This window comes from Microtus oregoni, unplaced genomic scaffold, assembly GCF_018167655.1.
Source record: "Microtus oregoni isolate MIOR12 unplaced genomic scaffold, Mior012 000060F_ref0000265, whole genome shotgun sequence".
Lineage (NCBI taxonomy): Eukaryota > Metazoa > Chordata > Mammalia > Rodentia > Cricetidae > Microtus > Microtus oregoni.
In genome coordinates, this window is record NW_024543870.1 from 7,562,941 (window position 1) to 7,588,882 (window position 25,942).

General features: G+C 39.4%; 1 protein-coding gene across 4 annotated transcripts in view; it reads right to left on the bottom strand.

Moving 5' to 3' along the window:
- Pde1a (phosphodiesterase 1A) overlaps window positions 1–25,942 on the bottom strand; it is a 245,217-nt gene that overhangs the window by 168,631 nt on the left and 50,644 nt on the right. The window contains exon 1 of one of the 4 annotated variants that reach the window (XM_041639720.1): window positions 9,656–9,723. The exons of the other annotated variants lie outside the window; for them this stretch is intronic. Coding sequence (XP_041495654.1) covers window positions 9,656–9,708 — 53 coding nt within the window. The 5' untranslated portion in view covers window positions 9,709–9,723. Of the gene's footprint in view, window positions 1–9,655; window positions 9,724–25,942 lie in introns of those variants that run through there. 4 annotated transcript variants of the gene reach the window in all.

A 25,942-nucleotide genomic window follows, 5' to 3' on the forward strand; every position in this document is an offset into this window, starting at 1 on the left:
CTTTACATTCCTTTCTGACAGGTTCACACACAGAAACATGCCTCCTGCCTTCACCTCCTGGATACTAGAATTAGGGAGGCATATCACCAGCTAGGCTCAGAGGCTGTTTTGAGGAAGAAGAGGAAGAAAATTTTGGCTTCCTTTCCCAATAATTTCCCAATGTTATTGAAAGCACTTCCAGATCTTTCCTTTCTAGCGTGCATTAGTTTTCCAGATCTTTCCTTTCTAGTGGGTATTAATCCTGTTAGTAGAATTAATTCTTTGAAGAAGCCCTTGAATTCTATCATTCAAGGAAACAGGCCCACAGCAAGCTCTGCACTAACAGGAACCTTGGCAGCTTCAGAACCACATCAAAGCTTTCCATCCCAAGACCTGATGAACCAAAATCTCTGAGGCTAATGCTTGGAGCTTTGCTTTGTTTCTGCTTTGTTTTGTCAGCTGCTATTCAGACAATGGTGAAAATATCCATTCTGCGTGTCACTGATTCAAAAGAGAGGTCATCGAGTTTGTAGCTTTTACAAACACATTTGCTTTCTGCAGTGATAAGTGGGATAGTTAAGGAACAGAAACCATTACCATAAATCTACTATAAAGGGTACCTATTTGGAAAAAAAATACTAAACTTCAAACCAAGAAAAATGCACATGATGGCTATGACTGAGCGACAAATCTAAGGCCTGTGAGCGAGCTCTGTTCCTGTGGCCGCTCTCAGAACCCGTGTTCTAGGTCAGAAGATGAACAGCGTTAGAACTGAATTACCTAGAATTATATAATGAATTCTCCAACTTCCATTACAACACGGAATTTCCTCAGGTGTGTCAGCAAGTTACTTAATGAAGATCAGTTACCCAAAGGAGCTGAGGAAACATGGCTAGTCATTATCAGTATAACAGCCACTGGTGCGGCCCATTAGGTGAGACTCCTGTAAACTTTATACTTATTAAAACACTCTAACTAGGTATCTAAGGTATGCTGTCACCCGGGAGTCAGGTGCACCACATCTGACCCATTATCCACCCAGCACCCATCTGGACGTCACAACTCTGTTAATAATTTTTCCTGTCCTCAGTAATCACTGAGGCTACTTTACAGCATAAAAGATTTGATGTTCCTTCCCTTCGATGGACGAATAAAACGGAGCTGAGTTAAGAAAAAGAATAATCCGAAGAAAAAATAAACATAAAGCACCTGTGGAGAAAGTGTAGCGTGCTAATTCACATAATTCTGTGTGCTTGTTTTGTTTTGTGTTCTGTGTATGGCCCGTTGGCATCACAGTCTCCCACGCAAACCCTGAGCGTGTTGTGTGACTTTTTGATCTTCCCAGTGGAACGGAGGCAATATGTCTCAATAAGATTCATTTGGAGCCTTCAAAAAGAAATGCTTCCAAGTCTGCTTCCTGCAATAATGGTAAGAATCTGTCCAGGCTATTCCATGGAGAGACGTTAGGGATGCAAGAAAGCTTAATCATGTAGCCAAGGGTCCCTCCACCAGACACCCTGAGCAAAGGCTCCATTTGACCACAAGCACGCAGACAGCCCCACTGAGCTCAAGTCCAGCCTTGTGAAGATCCTGGGGATCCTTCAACCGCTTGCCTCCACCCCAAGATGAGTGTCATTTTAAGCACTGTATTTGGGGAATAGTTACAAATACCAATCTCTAATGCCATTGTCTTCAGTGATTGATCGTCCTGGGCCCTCTTCGAGAGCAGTATGTATTCTTAAGTGCTGAGCGCTCTCTCTCCAGGCCCCATGTCAGTGGTATTACTTTTTAAATTTATAGTTTTCTCCGTGTATGAGTGTTTTGACTTCATATATGTATGTACAGCATATGCATGCAGCACCCAAGGGAGATAAAGAGTGTGCCAGGTTCCCTGGAGTTACAGACAGTCATGAGCCACCATATAGGTGCTGAGAACCAACCCTTGGTCCTCTGCAAGAGCAGCAAATGATCTTACCCTATGAGCCATCTTTCCAGCCTCTCTTTAAGTGGTTTTAAGAAAGCAAATATCTTCTCCTATTGATCAGCACAAGCGCTACTTTGTTTGGAAGACTGTGGTACTCTGTTTTACGTTTGAAGCCTTTAGTAAGTACTTTCTGACTTTTGAAGCACACTTTCCAAAAAGTATGAGGAATATTCAATGGATTATAATTTTGATTATAGCCTTGGAGATTGTGCAGTATTTTTCAGAAAGTCAATTCCCTCATTCATGTGATTATGATACAACACGGAGGAACTATGTAAAAGGGGTGTAAATGAGCATGCTAAGGGATCTTATGTTCATGAACAGCCAGAGTCAGCTCAACCCAGCAGCAAGCACTGATCTGTGGACCAAGAGATCTGCAGGTCTCCATGGCTTGCTCTAAGGATTCCATGGAAACGTCACTGCAGGAGGAGACGTGAGCATTGGGCAATCTCATTAGCCAGAGCTAGCAAGCCATTGCTCCCAGATCTTCACACACTCCCTACTTTCATCCAGAGTTTTGGTCGAATTATGCAACTTGAAAGTGAATTGACCCTAGTGAGACTTTCTGTTCTGTCCTCAATCGGGACTCATAAAATGGTCGCTGTTCCACGCTAATGAAGCAGCTTTACTCTGTCATTATCACAGATTTTTAAGCCATGTGTTTAAAACCCTTTGACCCTGAAAATAGTCAAATTAAATAGTCATATTTTTAAAACTGAAGTAACTTTATGCTAAAAACTCGCCATACCTATATATACATCTCATTAGTAAATAGATAATCAATAAACATATCTATTCTGTGGTGGAGGAGATGGCTTAGTGAGTATGAGCATGAGAAGCCAAAATCAAATCCTCACTCCGTGAAAAAATGTCAGATGTGACAACACATGCCCAGCGCTGGGGTGCTGAGACAGGTCTGGGGGCTTACAGACCAGCCAGCCTGCCAAAACATGGAAGACCAAGTCTCATACAACAAAGTGGAGAATCAATTGAGTAAAACATCCTGCAGTTAACATATGGCCTCCACATATGCACAAAGAGAATGCCCCCATACACACATGTACACAGACAATACACCTACACACACACACACACACACACACACACACACACACTTCTGCTTTAAAGATACCTTCCTAACATTGATATCTTGAGTCATGAAAATACTGGTAATGAACAGTAATTCAACAAAGAAGTCAACCCTCTTTGTAACAGAAAGCATGGCTCTGAACCGGAAGGAACAGATAGCACAAAGACAACACCCGGAGACGAGCGATTGGTCTCGGCTGAGGCACCTTGGCTTCTTTCCCCTCCCAGAAGCTCCAGTTCAGGAAATGTTGGCTTTCCCTCAATTAGAGCTGATGTCCTCGCAGCCGCAATCAAACTCATAAATAAACTGAAGCTTTCCCATGAGAACCAACTGTCAAAACTATGTTATGTCCAGGCACAGAACCGAGGAGGCTTGGTTTGTAAATACTGCAGACATCTTTAAGGTTGTCCCCTGTCTGAAGACCCACAGGTCATCTTTAACAAGCATCCATTGGGATGACTTTCTGCTCCTGAGTTTTACTTAAACAAAATCCACTGAAGGCTAATTACTCAAAATGTAAGAATTTCCAGAGGATATGAGACCACTAAATAGATTATTCTACGTGAATAATCTTGATTTTCCTCATTTCAAACATTCCAGATCTTTGAAAAGCCATTTCTAAATCATACCAAGTTCCCAAAATAACCTCAAGCATCAGCAAGCTGTCTAGCCTGTGAGACAAGATGCATGCAGCTGAATAAGAGACACTTTCCCATGCTTCAATCTGCTCCTGCTTCTTGGCTCCATGACTGAAATCATTCATCTTGAACTTCATCCCTATCATAGTATTGTCTAGAACACTGCATGCATGTAACTTTCCTAAAATGGGTTGGATGAAAGTTAGTCCTTAGTATTAACTGTAAGGCCTCTGATGAAGACAGCAATGCCAAATTAAAATATATAACAAACTACAATTTATAATTGATAGACCACTTAAAAATTACACCAATTCCTATTATGACTTAGGAAATAAATAGGGACACTAATGTCTGATTTTCTTTAATGATAAACACTAAAAATGGTTTAACAGCCTTACATTCAAATGTGTTTGTTTTGATTTGGCTTGTATAATTTATGTTAAAGATAAGTTTGTATCCATTCCTTTTCCTCTATGTATACAATGACATTTAGTTAGCAGCAGTAACATCGTTGACCTATACAACAAAAGATTAATTTTTAGTAAACATATCAATTTTAGAATAGACTAGTTTTGCTAAGTAGAACTGTGTGCTTAGAGCAGAGGTTCTCAACTTGTGGGTTGTGAGCCCCTTGGCAAACCTCTGTCTCCAAAAATATTTACATTATGATTCAGAACAGTAGCAAAATTACAGTTGGAAAGTAGTAACTGAAATACTTTTATGGTTGGGGGTCACCACAACATGAGGAACTAGTAAAGGGTCCCAGCATTAGGAAGGTTGAGAACCACACTTCTAGAGGGTTTTAGATTTTAAATTCATTTCTCAGTGCTGGAGACATTGCTCAGAGTGTGTTTGCCTGCACAGTGTGAAGTTCTGAGTTTGGGCCTCCAGGACCCACATAAAAGCCAGCATGTTGGCACACGCTTGTAACTCCAGTACTGGTGGGAGGAGACAGTCAGATAACGAGTGTTCGCTGGCCAACAAGTCTAGTTAAACTGGCGAACTCCAGGTTCAGTGAGAGACTCTGTCCCAAAATATAAGGTAGAAGGCAATAAAGAAAAATAGCTGAAGTCAACCTCCAGCTTCTCCACATGCTCCATGCATGACCAGGCAGACACACACACACAGAGGCACGCATGCATGCACGCACACACATGTGCAAATACACATGCATAAGCACACACACATGCACACATATGCCATGCACACACTGCACACACAGACACACATCTTTGGGACTTCGTTTTGAATTTCCCACTTTAATAGGCAGTGGGGGAAACCTACATGCAGCTGCTCGCCTCTTTTCTTCATCACCTATGTAAGACACGACATTCACATGTTTGAAAACTCTGTCTCCGTTACAAATTTACAAGCCCACTTTTTCTTGCTTTCTCGGTTTTTCGAGATCAGGTCTCATGTAATCCCCATGACTGGGTCTCTCTTTTATAACTGAACAAATTTATAAACACATCTTGAAGGCAAAAACTGAAAAATACACTTACAAATTTATAATTATATAATGTTTACATTAATTTCATATATGATTCACATAGAGCCATATCTATAAGAAACCTTATTGAATAAAAGGATATTTTATGCATTTTACCACTCCATCAATTAACATCAATACTTTGTTCTATGTAACCTCCTATACTCTGATGAGCTCGTACTACAATGTACTTTTCTCAAAATTACATATTTCTTGTGTAAGGAAGGTGCTCAAAAGAGATTTCAATTTAATGACACCAAATACTTAAGTATTTATGGAATAAAAAGAGTCGGTAATGCATCACAATTGCTTTAAATTTCCAAGGGAGTTTTATGCTTTACACTACTTGTTCAGGTTATTTTTAGTTGTACTACAAGCTCTGCAGGAAATGTACCTACCTGAAAAATCAGAATAACTGAGCTTCATCTGGACACCTAGAAAGAACACTACTGTAATCCAGTGCCTCTCCCTTATTAATGCATAAAAATCTAAAAGACTGGGTCATCTTTACATCTGGGCTTTGATAATGTTTTTATATGCTGAGCTAAAGCGGGGGAATAAACAATGCTTGTACTCAAAAGATTTTTGCTGTTAAATATATGGTGGATACGTCAAATAAATACATGACTTATTTTATAATATTGCTATAAACCCCAAAACTTTCCCAACAGACCCACAAACAAAAGCAAGATCTTTTTATAGATTTTCTCATTCCATCATACTGCATTCGACATTTCTATGTGAACAGAACATGTCTGCCAAAAACACACTCAGAATTCCGCTGTTAACAGATACCAGTAAATTAAAACTTCTGAAAGCACATAAAGAGAAGAAACAGCGTGTTCTACAGGGGAGTCTGGGAAGACCTCAAACGATTTTCATTAGTCCTTGGTCCTGGCATCATTGCCCTTCGGTGTCTCAGATCCCAGATGAACAGGGCCGTTCTCATTGCTGGGGCTGACGAGCAACTGTTTGTGTGGTTTGATTTCATTTGTGACTTTCTTAATGGTACTTCCAATGGAAAATCCCCAGAAAAATAACTTGCCCATTTTTGAACTCTGAAAGAGGGTCAAAGGTTGTTGCTTCCAAACAACACAAACCTATAAGAATCTTCCCAGTTCTCATTGACTCTTCACTTCTAGGAACTACAAAGGGAAAAATTTGACTGCAATAAAATGGGGGTGGACTGAAATGTATAAAATGAACGGGGAGGTGATCTCACTGCAAAAAGCTTATGCTTAAACTCCATGGCAATGACTTTCAAAGAAGAAATAGTTCTCTGGCTGAAGCTCCTTAGGGGAAACAGTTTTCTTAGTATCAGAGACTAAAGTTGATTCATCACATGGCATAGAGAAAGCTTACAAAATAATATGAATTTGATAATATGGGAATGCTTTCAGCCATTACTTTGTTGAAGTTACGCAATGGTCTTTTATGTGATTGTGTTAGATTCTGTAATATTAAAATATAGATTTATGACTCTCAATAAAGTGATAAATGAGGAAGGGATAAAAGTGACAGGTATCAGACGCCAGAAAAAAATGGAGTCTGTGATGCTTATCTGCATTATTTCTCTAGAACAAAAGAGCTACCCTTTCTCTGCATAAGGTTGGGTTATAAGGGCACTGCCAGAACCACGACGTGTGTTCAAGGAGCAACGTTTACTAATACTCGGGCCTGAGCAGTGCTGTTGGTCCCACAGACACACACACTGTTCATGAACAAGGTAATAGAAGCGTCTGCTTTGAGCATGAAAGGAGTTTTGCTGTTGCTCTGCGCCTCACATAGCATGGAGATGCGTGTAAGTGTGTAAACTCATTCCAAAGAAGTCCTTTATAAAGACGATTTGATAGCTTTGCTATGTGAAATTCTTTGAGAATTCTCTTTGTATGAAACCTGTACATTCTTAGAAACAGGATCTAAATTATGTCATATTCTTCTTAATCCAGCCATAGGACGTCAGTATGCACCCTACATTACTCCAAAACCTACCTGTTTTTCCATTTAATGGACTGTTTTTAGTTTCTTAAATTTATGGTAATTATGCTGATGCAAAATTGACTTTCATTCAGCTTCAAAATAAATTTAAAAGCATTTTTCTATTTTCTCCTTAAGATGAATTAAATGCCATAATAATTTGTCCCTAATACCTGCCCTTCCCAGTTACTATTTCCTCCTGTAAGATACTGCCACTTGAGGGCCTTGCTCACTTAGGCATATACAAGGTCATGTCTCTCGAGAACTCAAAGTCTGCCAGAGAAGTTCAGGTGAGCTGAGTTAGAGCCATGAGTTTTACAGGAGAAACTATTCTACATAAAGAAATATGGAATTTCAGACTAAACGTTCCAAACCTTACCTGTCTTGCTAAAACTTTAAATGAGTTATTCATAAGTAGCTAAGGTATTATGGTCACAAAAGTTTATGTGGTCCCAGGAGCACATCTGAAACAGATTTTCTTATCAAGTATACTGATAACCAGAGGCAAATCCCTTGAAAGGTGGAGAAACAGGAAGAAAGGTCTGGAGGAGATTGCTAAAAAGAAAAGTCAGGTCTGAAAACAGATATTCCAATGAGAGACTGGATAGCTGGAGGATGGCCAAGGGGACAAGGTACCAAGAGAGGGTGAATGAGAGAAGGGCAAAACAGCAAAGACTGGAGTTTGTCCTGATTGCCAGCTTGCCCAAAACTGAAACAACTATCAGGGAGGAAGTGAGTACCCAACCGCACTTTCTCTGAGGATTATGGCTAATTATATGAACTCTTTAAGATAAGCTCCCATCTCTCATCTCCACCACGTGTGGTGGAAGCAATCAATCAGTAAGTCTCATCCTGCATCTGACCTTGACCCATTTCCTATACTTGCTTTAAACAGCTGCCTGGGTGAAAGTATGGCCTCTTCATGGCAATCAGGGGGATTCATTCAGATCACCATGAACACCAAGCAAGGATCTAAATTCACCATGTTTTGTACTAATTATTGGGCAAACCCAATCTTACCTTTCACAAAAAGCCGGTTCTCTGTATCTAAATAATGTAAGTATAGGGAAGATGATGCCCCTTATTAAGAGTGCTGGAGCATAGAACTTAAGAGGAGTGAAGAGGATTTGGCATAAACCCATCTGCTTCCATCTCCAAATACACGGACGAGATGGCCAGGTGAGTCAGCCTCTGTCCAACACACCTCTCCTTCTCTATGACAAGCAGACCCCTCTTTGAGCAGTTCCTGGAACAACCATGAACATGCAAGAAAAACAGAGATTAATTGTGTAGGGTTGGAAGACCCCTGAGGTGAATTCCCATTAGGGCGATAGTTTTGGGTTTTTGCATAGTTATAGCAGTTGTTTACAATATTTACAGACGCACGCTTAAGTAGATGTCACTTATGCTTAGGTCCTTATGCGTGGACTTGAGTATAATTTGCTTTCGAAATGTTCCAAATAGATTTATATTAGAACTGTGTTAAGTATTACCAAGGTTTAATATTTCTATTAATGAAACTGCAATAATATTTACTTAGTGTATAAAATGACCACATTTTATGTAATTCCCCTCTTTAAGATCCACCCACATTCAGTATGATGCAATAACAGGAGTCTGCTCCATAGATTTCTGTTATTCTGAATTTAACCCTAAGATCAAGAACCAGTGGCTACCACTTGAGATTAACACCTAGTATCGCTACCTTTTACTATTTTTACATGCCTACAGTATTTTGGGGGAAGATAATAGAAAGTTGATATTTAACTCCTTTGTTTTAAGTAAGTTCCAATTTACTTAAAAATTATTCATTTTCAATACTAAATTCTCAAGTACACAACAAATAATTAAACAATCAAGCTTAAAAAGTTAGAAATCAATGACCGCCATGGAGAAAGAGCATTTCCCCTTACATACACCAAATAAATCACATTATCGGAGTCCATCCTACTACGTCCGTAATTTTCTGGTCAATCCTACAGCCCTACTCTTTGCCTTATTCCTTCCCTAACTGCTCACCTAACATTCCCAGAGGATGTAGAAAATGTCCACTCCAACACAGTAGCTATCAAGCTCAGATTTATCTCAGAGAACATTACTTCAGGAAGATGCAGCATTTGTAGCACAGAAACCCTGCCCTCGAGTGTGAGCAGCGCAGAGAACCGAGCGCAGTGTTTTTCAGTCAGAAGAGTGTGCAGCAGCACCCAGGCATGGGGCGAGATCACACAAGGTTTCCAAAGTTTTCCCAGTGCTGTGCCACTCATGTGCCTGAATAGCTAAGATGTTTTTGAAACTTATTTAGAGGAACTGATAAGGGCTCTGTCCCGAGCTTCAGAAAAGAGAAAATAAAAGGGTTTCTTCAGTTTGCACGAAGTTAAACATGGAGCTCCTGTGTGGCTCCGCTGTAGTTTAAAGACACATTCCTCGGATGGAAAATGAGGGAGAGAAACCAGTGTGGCTGACAGCCCCACAGACACCTGGGATGCGGCAAGACTTACCTAAAGATGGGTCTTTGGAGATGTTTCTTCCTGATTGTGACATACTCATCCATTTAAAGATGAAGTTTTAACTTCTTCCTGGAAAGCAGTCCAGAAAAATCCAGGGCGGGAATGTGGAGGCTTATCCTGAGCTATTGTGCTGCAAGGAGCCCAGAGGGGAAAAGTAGTTTCCTCTTTCTCTTTTTGGGTGCTGGGAGAAAACTTCCCTGTTCTCTGCCAGCCGGGCAGTGTGTCCATAGAGGCCACATAAGACAGGCACGTTGGGGCACTCCCCCACAGGGCAGGGTGTGCAAAACCCACCAAGAGTCACGTTGGTACAGGCGGGAGAAACACACAGGACCCTCGGAAACAGGACAAAACAAACAGAAATCTTCCTACCCCAAGCGACACCCAGGTAGGAGCTCCCCCTAAGTTATTGCAGCCATGAGAGCTCTCCTTCCACATGCCGGTCAAGCCGGCAAGGCTAAGTCCCTCCCTGTCTTTAAAACAGCCTGTTCTGAGGCTCAACTTTTTTTCTTCAAAATAAAAGTTGTACAGCTGGCTGAGCAGTCCCAAGTGAGTGCCCCCTGCAAATCAGTCCTGTTAGAATAAGAACTGTATATGAATTACTGGAGAAGGATGGGCTGGAGTTGCACAGCTGGCTTCGCTTCAAGAGATTATCATTATTTTACAGTCTTGCTTTAATTCACGCTGGATGAAGTGTGGGGACGACTCATCTTTTGGGGCAAGAATAACCTAATAACCTACACTCAGCCGAGACTGGAGATGCCATTCCAGCTGATAGAAGTCCCAGTGTGCTGGCCAGAGTCCAGAAGCTAACAAAACAAGCATTGCTCAAGCCTGTTAGGGAAAATGTACCCAGATGCCTCTGCACTCAAATGCAGTTTTCCAACTAGGAAAACTCTGAAACTGGCACTACCAAAATGAAAACAAAACACCAACACATACAGTACACACAGATAAATAAATGCTGGATAAATAAGTAAATAAACCCAAATAGTCTGGGTATATAAGATCTTATAGCATATCAAATTTTAATTCTATAACAATGAAAGGGAAACCAAGCAATGCAAAAGAGAACTGTGAGCAAATCTGTGAACATAAGAGAGTGCAAATCCTAGTTTTTCAAGGTAAGTTATTTTGAACACTTTCCTGAATTGTTATTTAAGCTCCTGATGGACCAGGACAGAATCCTTAAATTACAGGCCAGAGGTTACGTATGTAATTAGATAAGCCATCTCGGGGCAGGATTAAAACAGTATAAAAATGCATACCATAAAGGGCAAAATGAGGAGTAGACATGTCTTTGATTGAATGATCCATAAAAAGCCACATCAAAAGACTCAAAGGTAGAGAACTGTCTGTAGTCATGTGTAGACAGTTAAGATACATAAGACTACCTTTTTCTTTTCTTCACCAAAGGGACAGAATAATTATAAGAACCACTGATTTAATCCAGAAGTTCTAAACCATACCAGGAAGTGCAAATCAGGCTGAGAAAGCATTGAACCAAAAGTAATAAATGTGTACAAGTTCAGCTTTGGTCTTGCAGTGTCTGGACTCCAATTTCAATGCTTGTAAAATGAAGCATTAAAAGTAAATGAATTATGTAGCCCCTTTTGAGGTTGCATGCTTAATTTTCTTCTTGCAAATAAACCATCATAGGAATTATGATGCCTATGTAAGTTCTACATAAAAAGATAATTTGATATTACGTACCATATGAATGTAAATATATTTATAGAGAGACATCTTAATTAATGTGTCCATCATTAGTAACAACAGATGATCACGAACTCACATGACTTTTTACACAGCAATAAGCTAGGTAGGAGGCCATGCCAACAAACCAACCCAGCAGCAGACCTGTTCAACACACGTGTGCTCTATTATAACCATATGTGTTAGCTTTCATTATCATATAGAAAAGTACCAAAACAATTATATAGTTCATGGCGTTCTGTCTTTCTTGTAATTGTTTACATCTATTACTATTACTATAATGCAAAGATTCCACAAAAGAAATAATCTAAGAAAATAAACAAACAAAAACTTCAAGACCTAATTCCATCTACCTTTCCAAAGAAAAGTGTTGCATGAATCTTGTGAGTTTGCTCAGCAGTTGAGAGCACTTACTGCTCTGCTAGGGCCCTGAGTTTGTTTACCGGTATCCACACCACTGGAATTCCAGTTCCTGGGAACCTAATGCCCTAGCATGACCTCCTTGAGCACATACATGTGTGCACCCATGCAATGCCTGCATGCCCCCCACACATACAAATAGAAAAGGAACCTTTTAAATAATATGAGATAATATTTTTCATGACCATAAAAACTCTCAACACAATACCAATTAACATTTACTCATGTTCCTGCCAAACCAATATATTGTTTATTTCAAACTCAAGACTCCATTATCGACTGATGAACTTAAAGGTTGTTTAAACTTACCACAGGAAAGACATTACAATTTCCCTTGTGCTCAATTTATATTCTTTTTCCATTTAAGTGATTAAAGGAGACAGGAGAGATTCACATTTATGTTAAGCACAATATTTAAGCCCCATCTTCAACCAAAATTACAATGAGAATGTGTCTATAAGCTAAAACATTCTCTTAAAATAAAGGAAAAATAATTTTTGTTTATACAGTTTTCGTGTGTGTGTGTGTGTGTTTATACACATTCATGGCAAAGAACTTGTATGGAAGTCAGAAAACATTTTACAGTAACTGCTTCTCTCTACCCACCAGTGTGTGTCCTGGGGCTTGAACTCAGGTCCTCAAGGGTAGCTAGCAAGCATCTCTACCAGCTAAATTCATCTCATTGGTCCCAAAGGATACTTTCTTTTTTTTTTTTTACAAATGTTTTCATTTATTTTCTTAAAGGACATTTAAATTCAATTTGTGGAAGAGAAGTTGTCTTTTCTAGCATTCAGCCTTCACGTAACATTTCATGAGATGAGAAGTTATCACCTTTAGGTAAATTACAAAAATATACCACTTTATGAACACAACCATCTACACCAAATACTAAAAGCCATGGAGCAAATAACCAGGCCAAATCTCTTATAATATAGACTAAGTATAATTTATTGAGATTTTTATTAGGAATGAGGTCAGAAATAAAGTTTGTTTTTACTAATGCTGTAAAGTAAATGCAGCCTGTTTGACCTAATATTTTCATTTATTTATTTAATATTTTTTATTTTTTTTAAAAAAATAAACTATCTTTTTTCATTATACATACCCAGTCCAGGTTCCCACTCTCTCCCTTCCTTCCATCCCCTCCATCTATCTCCCCACCCAACCCCATCCAATTCTCAGAGAGGGTAATGCACTTTACTCTGGGGAAGGTCCAAGTCCCTCCCTACTATATCTAGGCTGACCAAGGTATTCATCCAAAGAGAATATGTTCCAAAAAGCCAGTACAAGAAGTAGAAATAAATCTTGGTGCCACTGGCCCCGCAGTCTGCCCCAGCCATGCAAATGTCAACACATTCAGAGGGACTAGTTTGATCCTATGCTTGTTCCTTCCCAGTACAGCTGGAGTTGGTGAGCTCCCATTAGCTCAGGTAGACTGTTTCAGTGGATGAACCCATCATGGTCTTGACCTCTTTGCTTATATTCTCATTCCTCCCACTCTTTAACTGGACTTTGGGAGCTCAGTCCAGTGTTCCGATGCAGGTCTCTGCCTCTGTTTCCATCAGCTGCTGTGAAAGTTCTATGGTGATATTTAAAATACTCATCAGTCTGATTACAGGGCAAGGCCAGTTCAGACACCCTCTCTTCTATTGCTTAGGGTCTTTTCTGGGGTCATCCTTGTGGACTCCTGGGAATTTCTCTAGAACTAAGTTTCTTGCTAGCCCCATAATGGCTCCCTCAATCAAGATATCTCTTTCCTTGCTCTCATCTCTGTCCTTCACTCTGCTGAAACATCAAAATATCTTTCTTTTTTTTTAATTTTTTTTATTGAGAAAAGGAGAAAAAAAAACATAAACAAAAAACAAGTTTCCACCTCCTACCAGCCTCCCATTTCCCTCCCCCTCCTCCCACCCTTCTCCCCCTCCTCCCACCCTTCTCCTCCTCCTCCCACCCTTCTCCCCCTCCCCCCACTCCTCTCCCCCTCCCTCTCCAGTCCACAGAGCAGTCCGGGTTCCCTGCCCTGTGGTAAGTCCTAGGTCCTCCCCGCTCCGTCCATGTCTAGGAAGGTGAACATCCAAACTGGCTAGGCTCCCACAAAGCCAGCACATTAAGTAGGATCAAAACCGCATGCCATTGTCCTTGGCGTCTGATCAGCCCTCATTGTTCGTCATGTTCAGAGAGTCCGGTTTTATCCCATGCTTTTTCGGTCCCAGTCCAGCTGGCCTTGGTGCGCTCCCAGTAGATCAGCTCCACTGTCTCAGTGGGTGGGTGCACCCCTCATGGTCCCGACTTCTTTGCTCATGTTCTCCCTCCTTCTGCTCCTCATTGGGACCTTGGGAGCTCAATCCAGTGCTCCAGTGTGGGTCTCTGTCTCTATCTCTATCCATCACCAGATGAAGGTTCTATAATGATATGCAAGCTATTCGTCAGTATTGCTCTAGGATAGGGTCATTTCAGGTTCCCTATCCTCAGCTTCCCAAGGAACTAACTGGGAACCTCATCTTGGGCGCTTGGGAGCCCCTCTAGGGTCAAGTCTCTTGCCCACCCTAAAGTGGCTCCCTTAACTAAGAATTGTGGTTCCGTGCTCCCCTATCCACCCTTCCTTTATCCCAATCCTCCTGTTTCCCCATGTCCCCCGTCCTTCCCTTCTACCTTTTCTCTCCCCATCTCCCCTTAACCCCATCCCACCCCACCCCCAAGATCCCAATTTTCTCCCCGGCAATTTGGTCTACTTCCCTTAGCCAAGAGGATACCTATATGTTTTTCCTTGGGTTCACCTTCTTACTTAGCTTCTTTAGGTTCACCTATTGTAGGCTCCGTGACCCTTATTTATGGCTAGAAACCAATTATGAGCGAGTACATCCCATGTTCATCTTTTTGGGTCTGGGACACCTCACTCAGGATAGTGTTTTCTATTTCCATCCATTTGCATGCAAAATTCGAGAAGTCATTTTGTTTTTTTACCGCAGCGTAGTACTCTAGTGTGTATATATTCCATACTTTCTTCATCCATTCTTCCATTGAAGGGCATCTAGGTTGTTTCCAGGTTCTGGCTATTACAAATAATACTGCTATGAACATAGTTGAACAAATGCTTTTGTCATATGATAGAGCATCTCTTGGGTATATTCCCAGGAATGGTATTGCTGGGTCCAGGGGTAGGTTGATCCCGAATTTCCTGGGAAACCGAAACACTGACTTCCACAGTGGTTGCACAAGATTGCATTCCCACCAGCAATGGATGAGGGTACCCGTTCCTCCACAGCCTCTTAACTAACTCATTGTATGTAGTCAATCACATGGCTCCACCCCTGTGATGTTTCCAGCCAAAAGCACCCTGAGAGAATCACCAAGAAAATCAGGTAAGCGGTTTGTTCTCTGCCTATGATGCTGAAGTCCCAGACAAGCAATGTTAGGAAGACCACATGATACTCTGTTTCCCAGGCAATGAGAAATAAACTCGTCTAATTGTCTAATTAGCTAATGATCATCATATGTGTGGCTGTAAGCCTCTAAAAATAGACTCATATCGATTTCTTGTAATGTTTCAAGGCATTTTCTAACACACAGTATGCTTCTGTTTGTCGTCATGCGTCTTCAGTGTTTGTACTGAGTACCAAGTATTACGAGACCTTAGTCCAGGCTGTGCTACTATAACAGAAGGCCTGAGACTAGGTAAGGTGGATAAATCAGAAATATATTTTCTCACAGTTCTAGAAGGTAAGCGGTGTCAGATCACATTGCCTCCTCCTGGTGATGGGAGACAGTTCTTGCTGTAGCCTCAGGGGACAGAAGTCAAGCTAACCAAACACTGCCCCAGTACTTCCTTTGAAGGGACCTTGATGGCATTAAGGAGGAAGAGATCTCATGTTAATCACCTCTCGGAGACCTTAGTCTCCACACCCAAGTTTCAGAGAAAGCACAGTCAAGGCATGAGGATATTAAAATTGACAATACATTTGAGAATGACTTTACATGTGGTTCTCAGTTTTACTGAAGATGTTATTTACTTAGGGAGAGCAGATTTTACCTGAAAACCAGTTTTAACAGACCCTCATCACGTGTAGATCAGACCTAAGGTTTAAATGTGTCCGACTCTGTACGGCCTTGAGTAAATGAGCGAGGAAGGCCAGGTGTGGCAAGGAAAGCTCTTCTTCCCCAGGTGACTAAATCCAGAGTCTGTTATGTCCATCACAGAGTAAAAGAACAGGAGAGAGTCAGTTAACATTTGATTGACTCCAATTAGCACTCCCCCAAGTTCTGATGGCCCACAGTGCCAACAGGCAAAGGACTTCCTTAGAAGAGCGTGGCATTCCCAGAAAACATCAACAACGACAAAGGACATCATTTAAAATAGATCCGTACAGCCAAACACCACTCAGTATGGCATCAGCCACACATAAATCTATGGTCTAAGGAAATAAGTCTTATACACTGGGTAGTTCAAGGAACATCACACAAAGGAGCCTCCTCGTTGTAAAATTCCCTTTGAGTGAGAGAATTTCAACAGAGACGGCTAAACAGTGTCTTGAAGAATGAATGAGTAGCCCCCAAGCAGGCTTAAGGGAGAAGGGGGAAAGTTTTATCAGGGCCTAGGCACCAAGCAACAGTGTGTAATTGGGAACGCACATGATTCTGAGAGTTTCAGGACGTTTCTGCCATCACGCCGGAAATGGGAAAGCACGCGAGTCAGAGGCTGCGTCACTCCCTGAACAAGCCCAAAGTATTCTTATTTGCCGTTCTTCAGTCAGTGGAAAATTCTTCAGAAGTTGCTGCCTGGTACTGCCATGTAGTTCCCCTAGCTGTGAAGTTCCTCACTCCGTCATCAACTCAGCTTCAGTATTAAGTCATCATTGCCAGCTTCACTCCACATTTTAAGCTTGGTTTCGAAAGAACTCTAAATTCAGTTAATGTTGCTATTTTTTTTTAACTTCAAGTTTGCCTTGCATTTCCAGTAATTCCTGTGAGTCTGTGCGGAACTCTCACCAAGAATAAACCAGTGTCGATAAATGGAAAGTTCCCGCATGCTAACCTATTGGCTTCTCCGGGCTCTAAGAATTACACAGCATTAGAGATGGTCATGACTCACACAAGCTTTGAATAGAGGCAGCCACTGATTTTCTTCACTTGGAGGGGAGAGGCATGGGAATCAAACCCAGCGATTAGCTCATGCTAGGCAAGCACATGGCTTCTGAGCTCCACTCCCAGCACTTGACTGTCCGTGGGATGCACAATAGGGTCTATGTAAACACCTGAATGTATAGTAGAAGGGAACCACCCTCACTATCTTTCTAAAGCAAAAATGAGTTACTAACAGGAAAAGGCAACATAGACCACATGTGTTTGTAGCCTTACATCAATTTCTGCCTCACAAAAACCTTCCTTTTCCCTTTAGATTCTTCATTCACCTGAACTAAATATTTTCTCCACTCCAAATCCATGTGCCAATCCATCCTTGTCAAACTTATCTTCCGAATTATCATCTTATTTTTATAACAGTTCATCACCATGACTAATTGGTCCCTAGCATGTCATAGTTAACAAAACAAATTTGTACATTTCGTTTTATCAAGCTCAACTAAAATTCCGGTCTCAACTTTAATTGTTCAATGTCATTTCCCAAGCCCAACACTCAACACGTTGGCAAGTTTATTATTTGATATATGACCCAATACTAGAGTAGAACACAAGTAATCAATCTTTAAAACTCTGCATTTTTGAAATTATGAATATTATGAGCACAATGCCATGTGACACTAGAAAACATTTATCTTTCCTTATCTGCCACATTATTTGTAGAAGACAAATCGTCCTTGTCAGACAATTACCATGCCAAGTTCTACACACCACACACACTCTTTCAAGTATTTCTACATAGTATGCTTCAAAAGTGACATTTTCAAACTGTCATTAAAACACCCAAAGTCTAAACTGCTGTCAGATTACAGACACAGGGTATGATTCTGTTATCTGCTGTCAATATCTTTCTCTTTATTACCATTGTATAATGTCTGTCTACAATAATATTCATTTTTAATAGTGGCTTTAAAATAAAGCACTTTATTGGCCATGTCATTAAAACTATAAATCTTGGGGTTGAAGCAGAGTGGCAATGCAGACTTAATTTCAAAGACAGATATTATATATTTTCAATAAATTACAGAAAATTTCGCTTTGTGACTTTATTCCTAAAAAAAAACAACACATTTTTCTCATCATTCTTTAAAAAGCCATAGTTCAAATATAGTGATATTTGGGGGAAATAAATGAACTACACATAAAATATCAGGTATACCCTCAGTAATTCCAAATAATTTGATTTTTCTAATTTGTCTGTTCTCCAGTGCTATTTGTCTAAAAATACCCTGCCTAAACATTCGCAATACTGGTCCTGCTTCAGTCTTCTCCTCACCCAAAGAAATGTTCGTGGGCACCAGATGGTAGGTTTATTCTCATACATATAAATGTCCCCTTGCACAAAATCATTTCAGATAGAAAAAAAGTCTTCTGAACAGGGACTTAAGAGACATCATTCTTTGTATGATAAAGGGAAATAACATATATCTTATACCTTTGGCAAAATTTAAGGTATTACTATGAACTATTATATGTGTATATGTATACATATATTCATATATACATGCCCAAATAAAAATGGAAGATTTTATTTACAGAAAGATGGCAACATATCAAAAGCCTACATAAACCAGGTTAAAGAGCTTCCATATTGAAATATATGATAATTTGAACAGCATAAATGAGACAAATGTAATTATTTCCTCTGAATAAAATAAAAACCTATGAAACAGTGTGGACATAGAGAAATGATGAACACATTGAGAAGAAATCTATTTATTATAAGAAAACAACAGTTAACAATGCAACAAGAAAGTCAGAAAAGTACATGAGTTTGCAAAGAGCAGGTGGGAATGATGCAGATACAATAATTTATCTTTACAGTTTCAGGGTATCTTTCTACAAGGTGCTAATAGAACTTTGTAAAAATGAAAATATTGCTATTATGACAGCATAATATATGCCTTCATTTCTGATATTGCAAAATTAAATTAGCTCATTATAATATATATATATATTTCCTATGTCTGGAAAAATATCATAAAAAATCAAGGTAAAGAAGGATTTATATATAATATTTTATGTTGCAAAACTGTTTAATCAAAAATATATAAATAGTTTGGAGAATTATTTCATATCTAAAGACAGTCGGAGCTTCATCCCGGGAGCGGGGCATGGCGTCTCTCTCAGGCGTCTGTTCCCAAGAGGAGAGCTGTGAGTCTCTGAGCTCACTTCCTCTTCCTCCCAGCGTTCTGTTCTGTTTACTCCTCCCACCTATTCTCTAACCAATAAAATGGGCCAGGGCAGTGCCTTTATTAGCCAATGACCTTCCTCCATCAGATTTATATATAATATTTTATGTTGCAAAACTGTTTAATCAAAAATATATAAATAGTTTGGAGAATTGTTTCATATCTAAAGACAGTAAAGAGTCCAACAAATACATGAAATGTAGCTCTTTAGATTTGATCCTGAACTCAGAATGGAACAGTGAAACAGGATGCTGAAGATATTCAATTGTATTTGAAATCAAAGACTTTGAAAAACAAGTGAACATACATAATTCAACATCATCTTGAAATTCCATTCAAAATAATGAATTTTTTACAGCAAAGTTTCATAGTTTCGCATTTCAGAAATGGGATTAGAAACCTTGTGAGATTAATCCCTGTGGATTACAAACAGAACCAACCAAGCAATACGAAACAATTGGTCTTGACATTTTGAATATTAAGTTCAACAAAAATTCCCCTTTACTGGGCGTTTCTCTGAAGAGAAATGCCTTCCCACTCTCAACTCACATGAGATTTGATTTTTTTTTTCTCGAGCACATACAGTTGTTTAGTTCTACATTTATATATTCATCTATTTCTTTGATAATTGCTAAAATAAAACCCCTTAAAAGTAGAATTCATGTTTTCTTAAAATCTTTCTATCTCCAGATGCCCTCAAAATGTTCAAGCTTAGGCTGGCAAGATAATTTCATGGGTAAAGGCACTTTACGAGAAGCCTGCTGACCTGAGAAATGAACCAGTACCATAGGTTTTCCTCTAATATCCAGAGGCAAACCAAGGTACACATTGATGTTCACATACACACACACACACACACACACACACACACACACACATACACACAAATAAATGTATTATATTTTTTAAACGAGGACCAGAATACTGTCTTTCACATGCATGCTTCATAAATCTATATATCTAGCAATTTCTTCCCATCCACTTTTTTACTGCTTACTAAACATGTTCCAGATTTCAGCCATATTTGACTATAATCACTATGTTATCCTTTCAGGAATTCAGAAGTTTCTAATTTCTTGTGCTGTTTCAGGATATTCCTTGATACTATGTAGAAATATGTCACTGTGTTTGACTTAATAAAAAGCTAAATAGTCAATAGCTAGGCTGGAAATACAAGTGTTACTTCTGGATAGAGAGAGCTCTAGGAAGAAGAAAGGGGGAATTGCCAGCCAGATGCAGAGAGAGCAAGACGTGAAGGAGGAGAGGTAAAAGCTACAAGTCACATGGCAACATATAACAATATAAATTGGTTAATTTAAATTATAAGAGCTAGCAGAACAATCCTAAGCTATAGACTGAACTTTTAAAGTTAATAATGTCTCTATGTCATCTTTTTTGTGAACAACCTTCCAAAGAAATATCCATCTACACGTGGCACCCAACGTGAGGCAGTGGATTATAAAAGGGACTGCTAAATTAACCCAGGCTATGTACTGTAGAGATGTCTTGGCTTCAGAATGGAAGATGGGAAATGTGCTACATCAGGGAAAAAGTTATACTTTTGTTTCCCCAGAAAACAAAAGGCTGTGGATTCATTCAAGGTTGATAGAGATCAGATTTGATCTGGAGAGACCCCCCCCCAGAAGAAAATCCAGGCTATGAACATTAAAAAATGAACCTAAAAAACTTATAAGACAGGCAATGTGAATTTTACCTGCTCAAACATTAAAAGAAAAAAATGTCTTTGGATGATTTGTGTACAATGTGCAGTCCCTACTTATGTTGGTATAGATATTTATGTTACCTATGAAAGTTCATGTATTTTCAAAGCAAGGGGACCAGACATCAATCAAAACAAGTGGCCCAGGTGATATGGCCTCTCTTTCACAATGCCTAGGCTGCAGTTTTCTCTGAGTTCTACATCCAAAACAGCTTCAAGGCTTCTGGGTAAGATGGTCCAGCATCACAGACTACCTCAGAAAGACTTCAGATAAGCTCTACATTTTCCCATCCCATGGAGACTAGGCAACAGCTAGCTCTCCCAGGACTTGACATCATCCTAATTTTCTCAGGGTCACCTAAAAATTTCATTGCCCCTAAACAATATGAAACAGTCCAGCAAACACGATACCCACATTCTTAAGAGGTAGGGTAGATGGGTTTTGGTCATTCAGTGGGTTATGGATGTTTGTCATCATGTAGGGGGGATTGGTTACAAATTGTTATTGGCCATGGTAAGGAAGAAAGCAAAAAAAGAGATTAGATCAGGGGTCTCTTTCTGAAAGGAAAAGGGGAAGGTTTAGTATAGAATTGATGGGCTAAAAGAGTGGATTGCTGAGTCTACTTTTGAACAAGAACTAGTTTCAAATATTTTACATTGGTATTGATCTTTGTATATTGATACAAATAAGTTTATTTTAGTTATGCTGTATATATGTTTGATGTGGGAGTGTCATATATCAATCTGTTGATTTCATTGGTTAAGCAATAAAAGAAACTGCTTGGCCCTGTGGGTGGAGTAAACAGAACAAAATGCTGGGAGGAAGAGGAAGTGAGGTCAGACTCCACAGCTCTCCTCTCGGGAGCAGACACCTGAGAGAGACGCCATGCCCCGCTCCCAGGCAGACACACGCCATGAAGCTCCGAACCCAGGATGGACTAGGCTAGAATCTTCCCGGTAAGACCGGTGCTCACAGATTATTAGAGATGGGTTGATCGGGATATCAGAATTAGCCAGTAAAGGCTAGAGCTAAAGGGCCAAGCAGTGTTTAAATGAATACAGTTTGTGTGTTGTTATTTCGGGGCATAAGCTAGCCAGGCGGCTGGGGTGCCAGGGACACAGCCCCCCCGCCACCCCTATTTACAACATATGTTTCTATTCTTGTTTAAGATATGGTACTTATACTGCTCATTTAAAATGTAATGTAAAGTTTCAGCCCTTGAAAACTGTTTAAAATAATAAAGAAATACAGGCTAATTGTAGTTAGATTTTTTTTATTTTTATTTTATTTTATTTTTTTGCTGTTTTGGCTCTTTGAGAAACCTGACATCCCCAAACAAATTGCATGGAGGTTTTATTCTTTGTTATAAATGCCTATCATTAGCTTGGCTTATTTCTAGCCAGTTTTTCTTAAATTATTCCATCTACCTTTTGTCTCTAGATTTATGTACTTTTCTATTCTGTATTTCAGTCTTTACTTCTTACTCTGTGGTTTGCTCTGTATCTGGGTGGCTAGCCCTGGAGTCCTCCTTTTCTCCTTTCTTTTGTACTTTGATCCTTCTTCCCTGATTTCTCCTTCTTTTCATTTTCTCTACCTGTCACCCATGGGTATCCTTTCTCCTGTCTCATTATTGGCCATTAATTATTAGATCAAACAGGTGTTTTATACAGTCAAAGTAACATAGTTTCACAGAATTAAACAAATGTAACATAGAAGAATGCAACACATCTTTTTATCATTAAACAAAGGTTCCCCAGTATAAACAAATGTAATACATCTTAAAATAATATCCCACGACAATTAATACTTACTCATCTATAACAATCAAGCTTATGGTCATGTTAGGTATGTATGCAAGGTCATACAAAGATAAATTTTAGATAGATTGGTAATCTTCAAACACTTCAAAGACCTACATAATATTATATCTTAAGTGTTTTAATATCATAAGGCTTTTCATGACAGTGAGATATGTCTGTTCCTGTCAGTTCCAATTTGAGATACACATGTCTTCATGATGTCATTGAGAATCTTCCCTTCTGTTAGAAGACATGGGCAGGACAATTGCAAAGCTCCTAAACTCCTCTCAGTTCATCAATAACTATAACTTCCCTGACTGCCTGGTTTGTACAAAATTGAGGGAAAAACTCTTTCTTGTAGTCTATGAATTTCTTTATTACTTCTGCATATGAAACAGGATGGCAATTAACAAACACATACCCATTGTCATACTTAAATAAAATGCCACATATGAATTTTGAGTTTGGGGAATAGTCTTATCTGTCTGTGTCTGTATTCATTTAATTTTAATTGTCTAGCTTTGCTTAGAGACAGGGCCTTGGTTTGGAGTTATTCACTAAGTAGCTGAGACTGACCTTGGACTCACTTCAACTTCTTCAGTGATGGAGAGACAGGCTTATACTACTATCCCATATAATTACGTCTATATTTGTGTGGATGCTGCTTCCTGCTCTGTCTGCTGAGAAAACTTAGAAGGAATGTTAGTTCAGTAGTAATAAGCAGAGTTAGTCCCAAAATCTTAGCTTCTGTAAAATACTTTCTACTATACCTCAGTCTAATGATCTATCCACACATACAATATATAGTTATGAAACTGTTTTTCCAAGAGACTGTCTTACAGACTTACTTTAGTACTCTTATTCTCTATTTTGCACAAAACAGGGAAAGAGAGTAAAAAAGATAGCTAACCCTTTGGGGTTTCATTTGCTAAAACAGTTCCAAGATACACAAGTTAAACTTGGCATACTTTGGATCTAGACCAAAAGAATGTTTTTATTGGCTGTGGAAAATGGAATTTTAGACTATGTTGGGCCATACTATAATTATGTTTGGAAATGCATAATGCAATGGTTGAGCATTCAATGCAATTAACAGAGTTTATGTCTGCTACAGAGTGATGGATGGTGTTTCCCCTCAGCACTTAAGGCCAGTGCAGACAGAAGGCCAAGGGGCTTAGCTTTTTAACACCGTTTGCCGGAAACAGAAATGTAAAGATTTCCAGAAGACAATGAGGAAGTATAACAGATCTTTCTTCTAAATATAAATATTAAGATCTCAACAGGCTGATTAGATGGCCTGAAGTCAGATTTTTTTTTTTAGTGAAATAAAAACAAGCATCAAACAAATCACTGATTTTATGCTTTGAGTGGCCTCCTCAAACATTCCATCTCTCCATTTGATATACAGTAAAATTACTTTATTTTTCTTCTAAACAGAGTTTCTTTTCTTTTTTTACTTTGTAGTTTTTACAAATGCTGGTGATTCCCTCAAGCAGAGTTGAGACTAATATTGTTTTAGAAAGGTGATCTAAAAGTTTAAAGGAAAATAGTTTAGGTCAATAAAAAGCAAATTAGCTTTAGTGTGAAAGTCATACAAAAGAAGAAAATCTATAGAATCTAATTCAAGAATTTAGGCAATATTGTGCTAATACATTGTATCTCCTTCAGTGCTGTTACTTGAACTCCTTTCTGCTTGGACAATACAAATTTAAATGTTTCCTGTCTGATACTGGGTTTCCCTCCATTATTAATGCTTAAAAAGGTATTGGAGCTGTTTTAATGGTCAGTGAGTATTTTCTTTAACCCTCAGTCATAACTTTACATTTTCCCCATGTTCAACAGCCATTAGCATCAAAAGAGAATTTCTCTGGAACTTCATTAGGCAATTAGTTATGGTAGAAATGGGGCAGCATGCTGAGCCATGAATATTCAGTATTAAGCGGGCTCTAAGATGCTAATATGCAGGATTAAAGTACAAGATCTTTTTTCATTCATTTTCATTTAAATTGTGCTGAGGACAGTGTGACTACATCTTCTTAGCTTTAACTCTCATATTAATCTTTAACATATAGTAGTCAGAAGAAGGTAAACAAATGAGGAGCAATGGTCTATTTCTTACTGTTACTGCAAATATTTGTAGTATTTTTTTTCTTCCCATGCTAGGGATGAAACCCGGGGCTTTAAACATATTAGACAGGGTTGGCCTCATGCCTAGCACTTTATAGTCTTTTAAATGCTTACCAGAAAAAAAGAACACACAATTAGAAAATGTGCTGCCATTTCTAGGCAAGGTATCCTGGGCTGTGTAAGAAAGTTAGCTAAGCTCAAGTCTGGTAGAGAGTGAGCAAGCCTTCAGACAGTTTGCTTCCTGGCAGCCACTGTACTTCCTTCACTGTGAGTGAGTTCTTTAGGTTTACCTGTAGGGAACAGCAAGCAGGCCAGCCTTCGGGTCCTGCCTTGGGTTCCTGCCCTGACTTCCCTCAATAATGGACTGTGGTGGGAAAGTGTAAACCACACAAATCCTGTCCTGCTCTAACTTGCTTTGGGTCAGTGTTTTGCAACAAATTCATTGTCATATTTAAAAACTAATGATGGATACTGTGGTGGTTTGAAAGAAAATGACCCCCAAAGGGAGTGGCCCTAACGGAAGTATGACCTTGTTGGAGTAGTACAAGTTCCCCTGCTCCGGTCTCTTTACTGATATCCAGAAACTACAACCATGAGGCACATGCCTCTTGTTGGAACCAGCAGACATTATAGGTCCACCACTCTGCTGTGAAAATTGCAAAGAATCTCAGGTATTTCGAGCTGAAAGGAAAAACTTCAGAGGTATTCCAAAGCAGCATTCTGTTCTTTCCATATCACACGGAAAACCCATCACCCCCTGCTAACAGCTGCGTGGGGCAGTCGGTTTGCATCCTCCAGCGAGCTTCACAGAGTTCTTGTCAACACTGCTCTAAGTTGATTTAGTTTGGTGTGATTTGATGGCTGAAGGCTAATTTTTTTTTTCAATTTAAAGTCTATGCCCCTACAGACTCGTCATAATCTACTCTGACTCTGTTCGTGACTGGTGCAGATGTTAATTATAGCGTAGTAGGAAAGGGTTCTGTAGAGATCATTGTGTTCTGTCGCTGTGTTTTCATCTGAGAAAAGTGGCAAAGTAGCTGTGCAAAGCTGTCCTCTTCTGCTCCAGTAACTCAGCTAACTCCTTTCTATGCTTTCATATTCAGGAAATTTACGGACTTATACTACAGGTCTATAAAATTCTTACTCGGAGGTGGGGGGAAATCCTGTTCT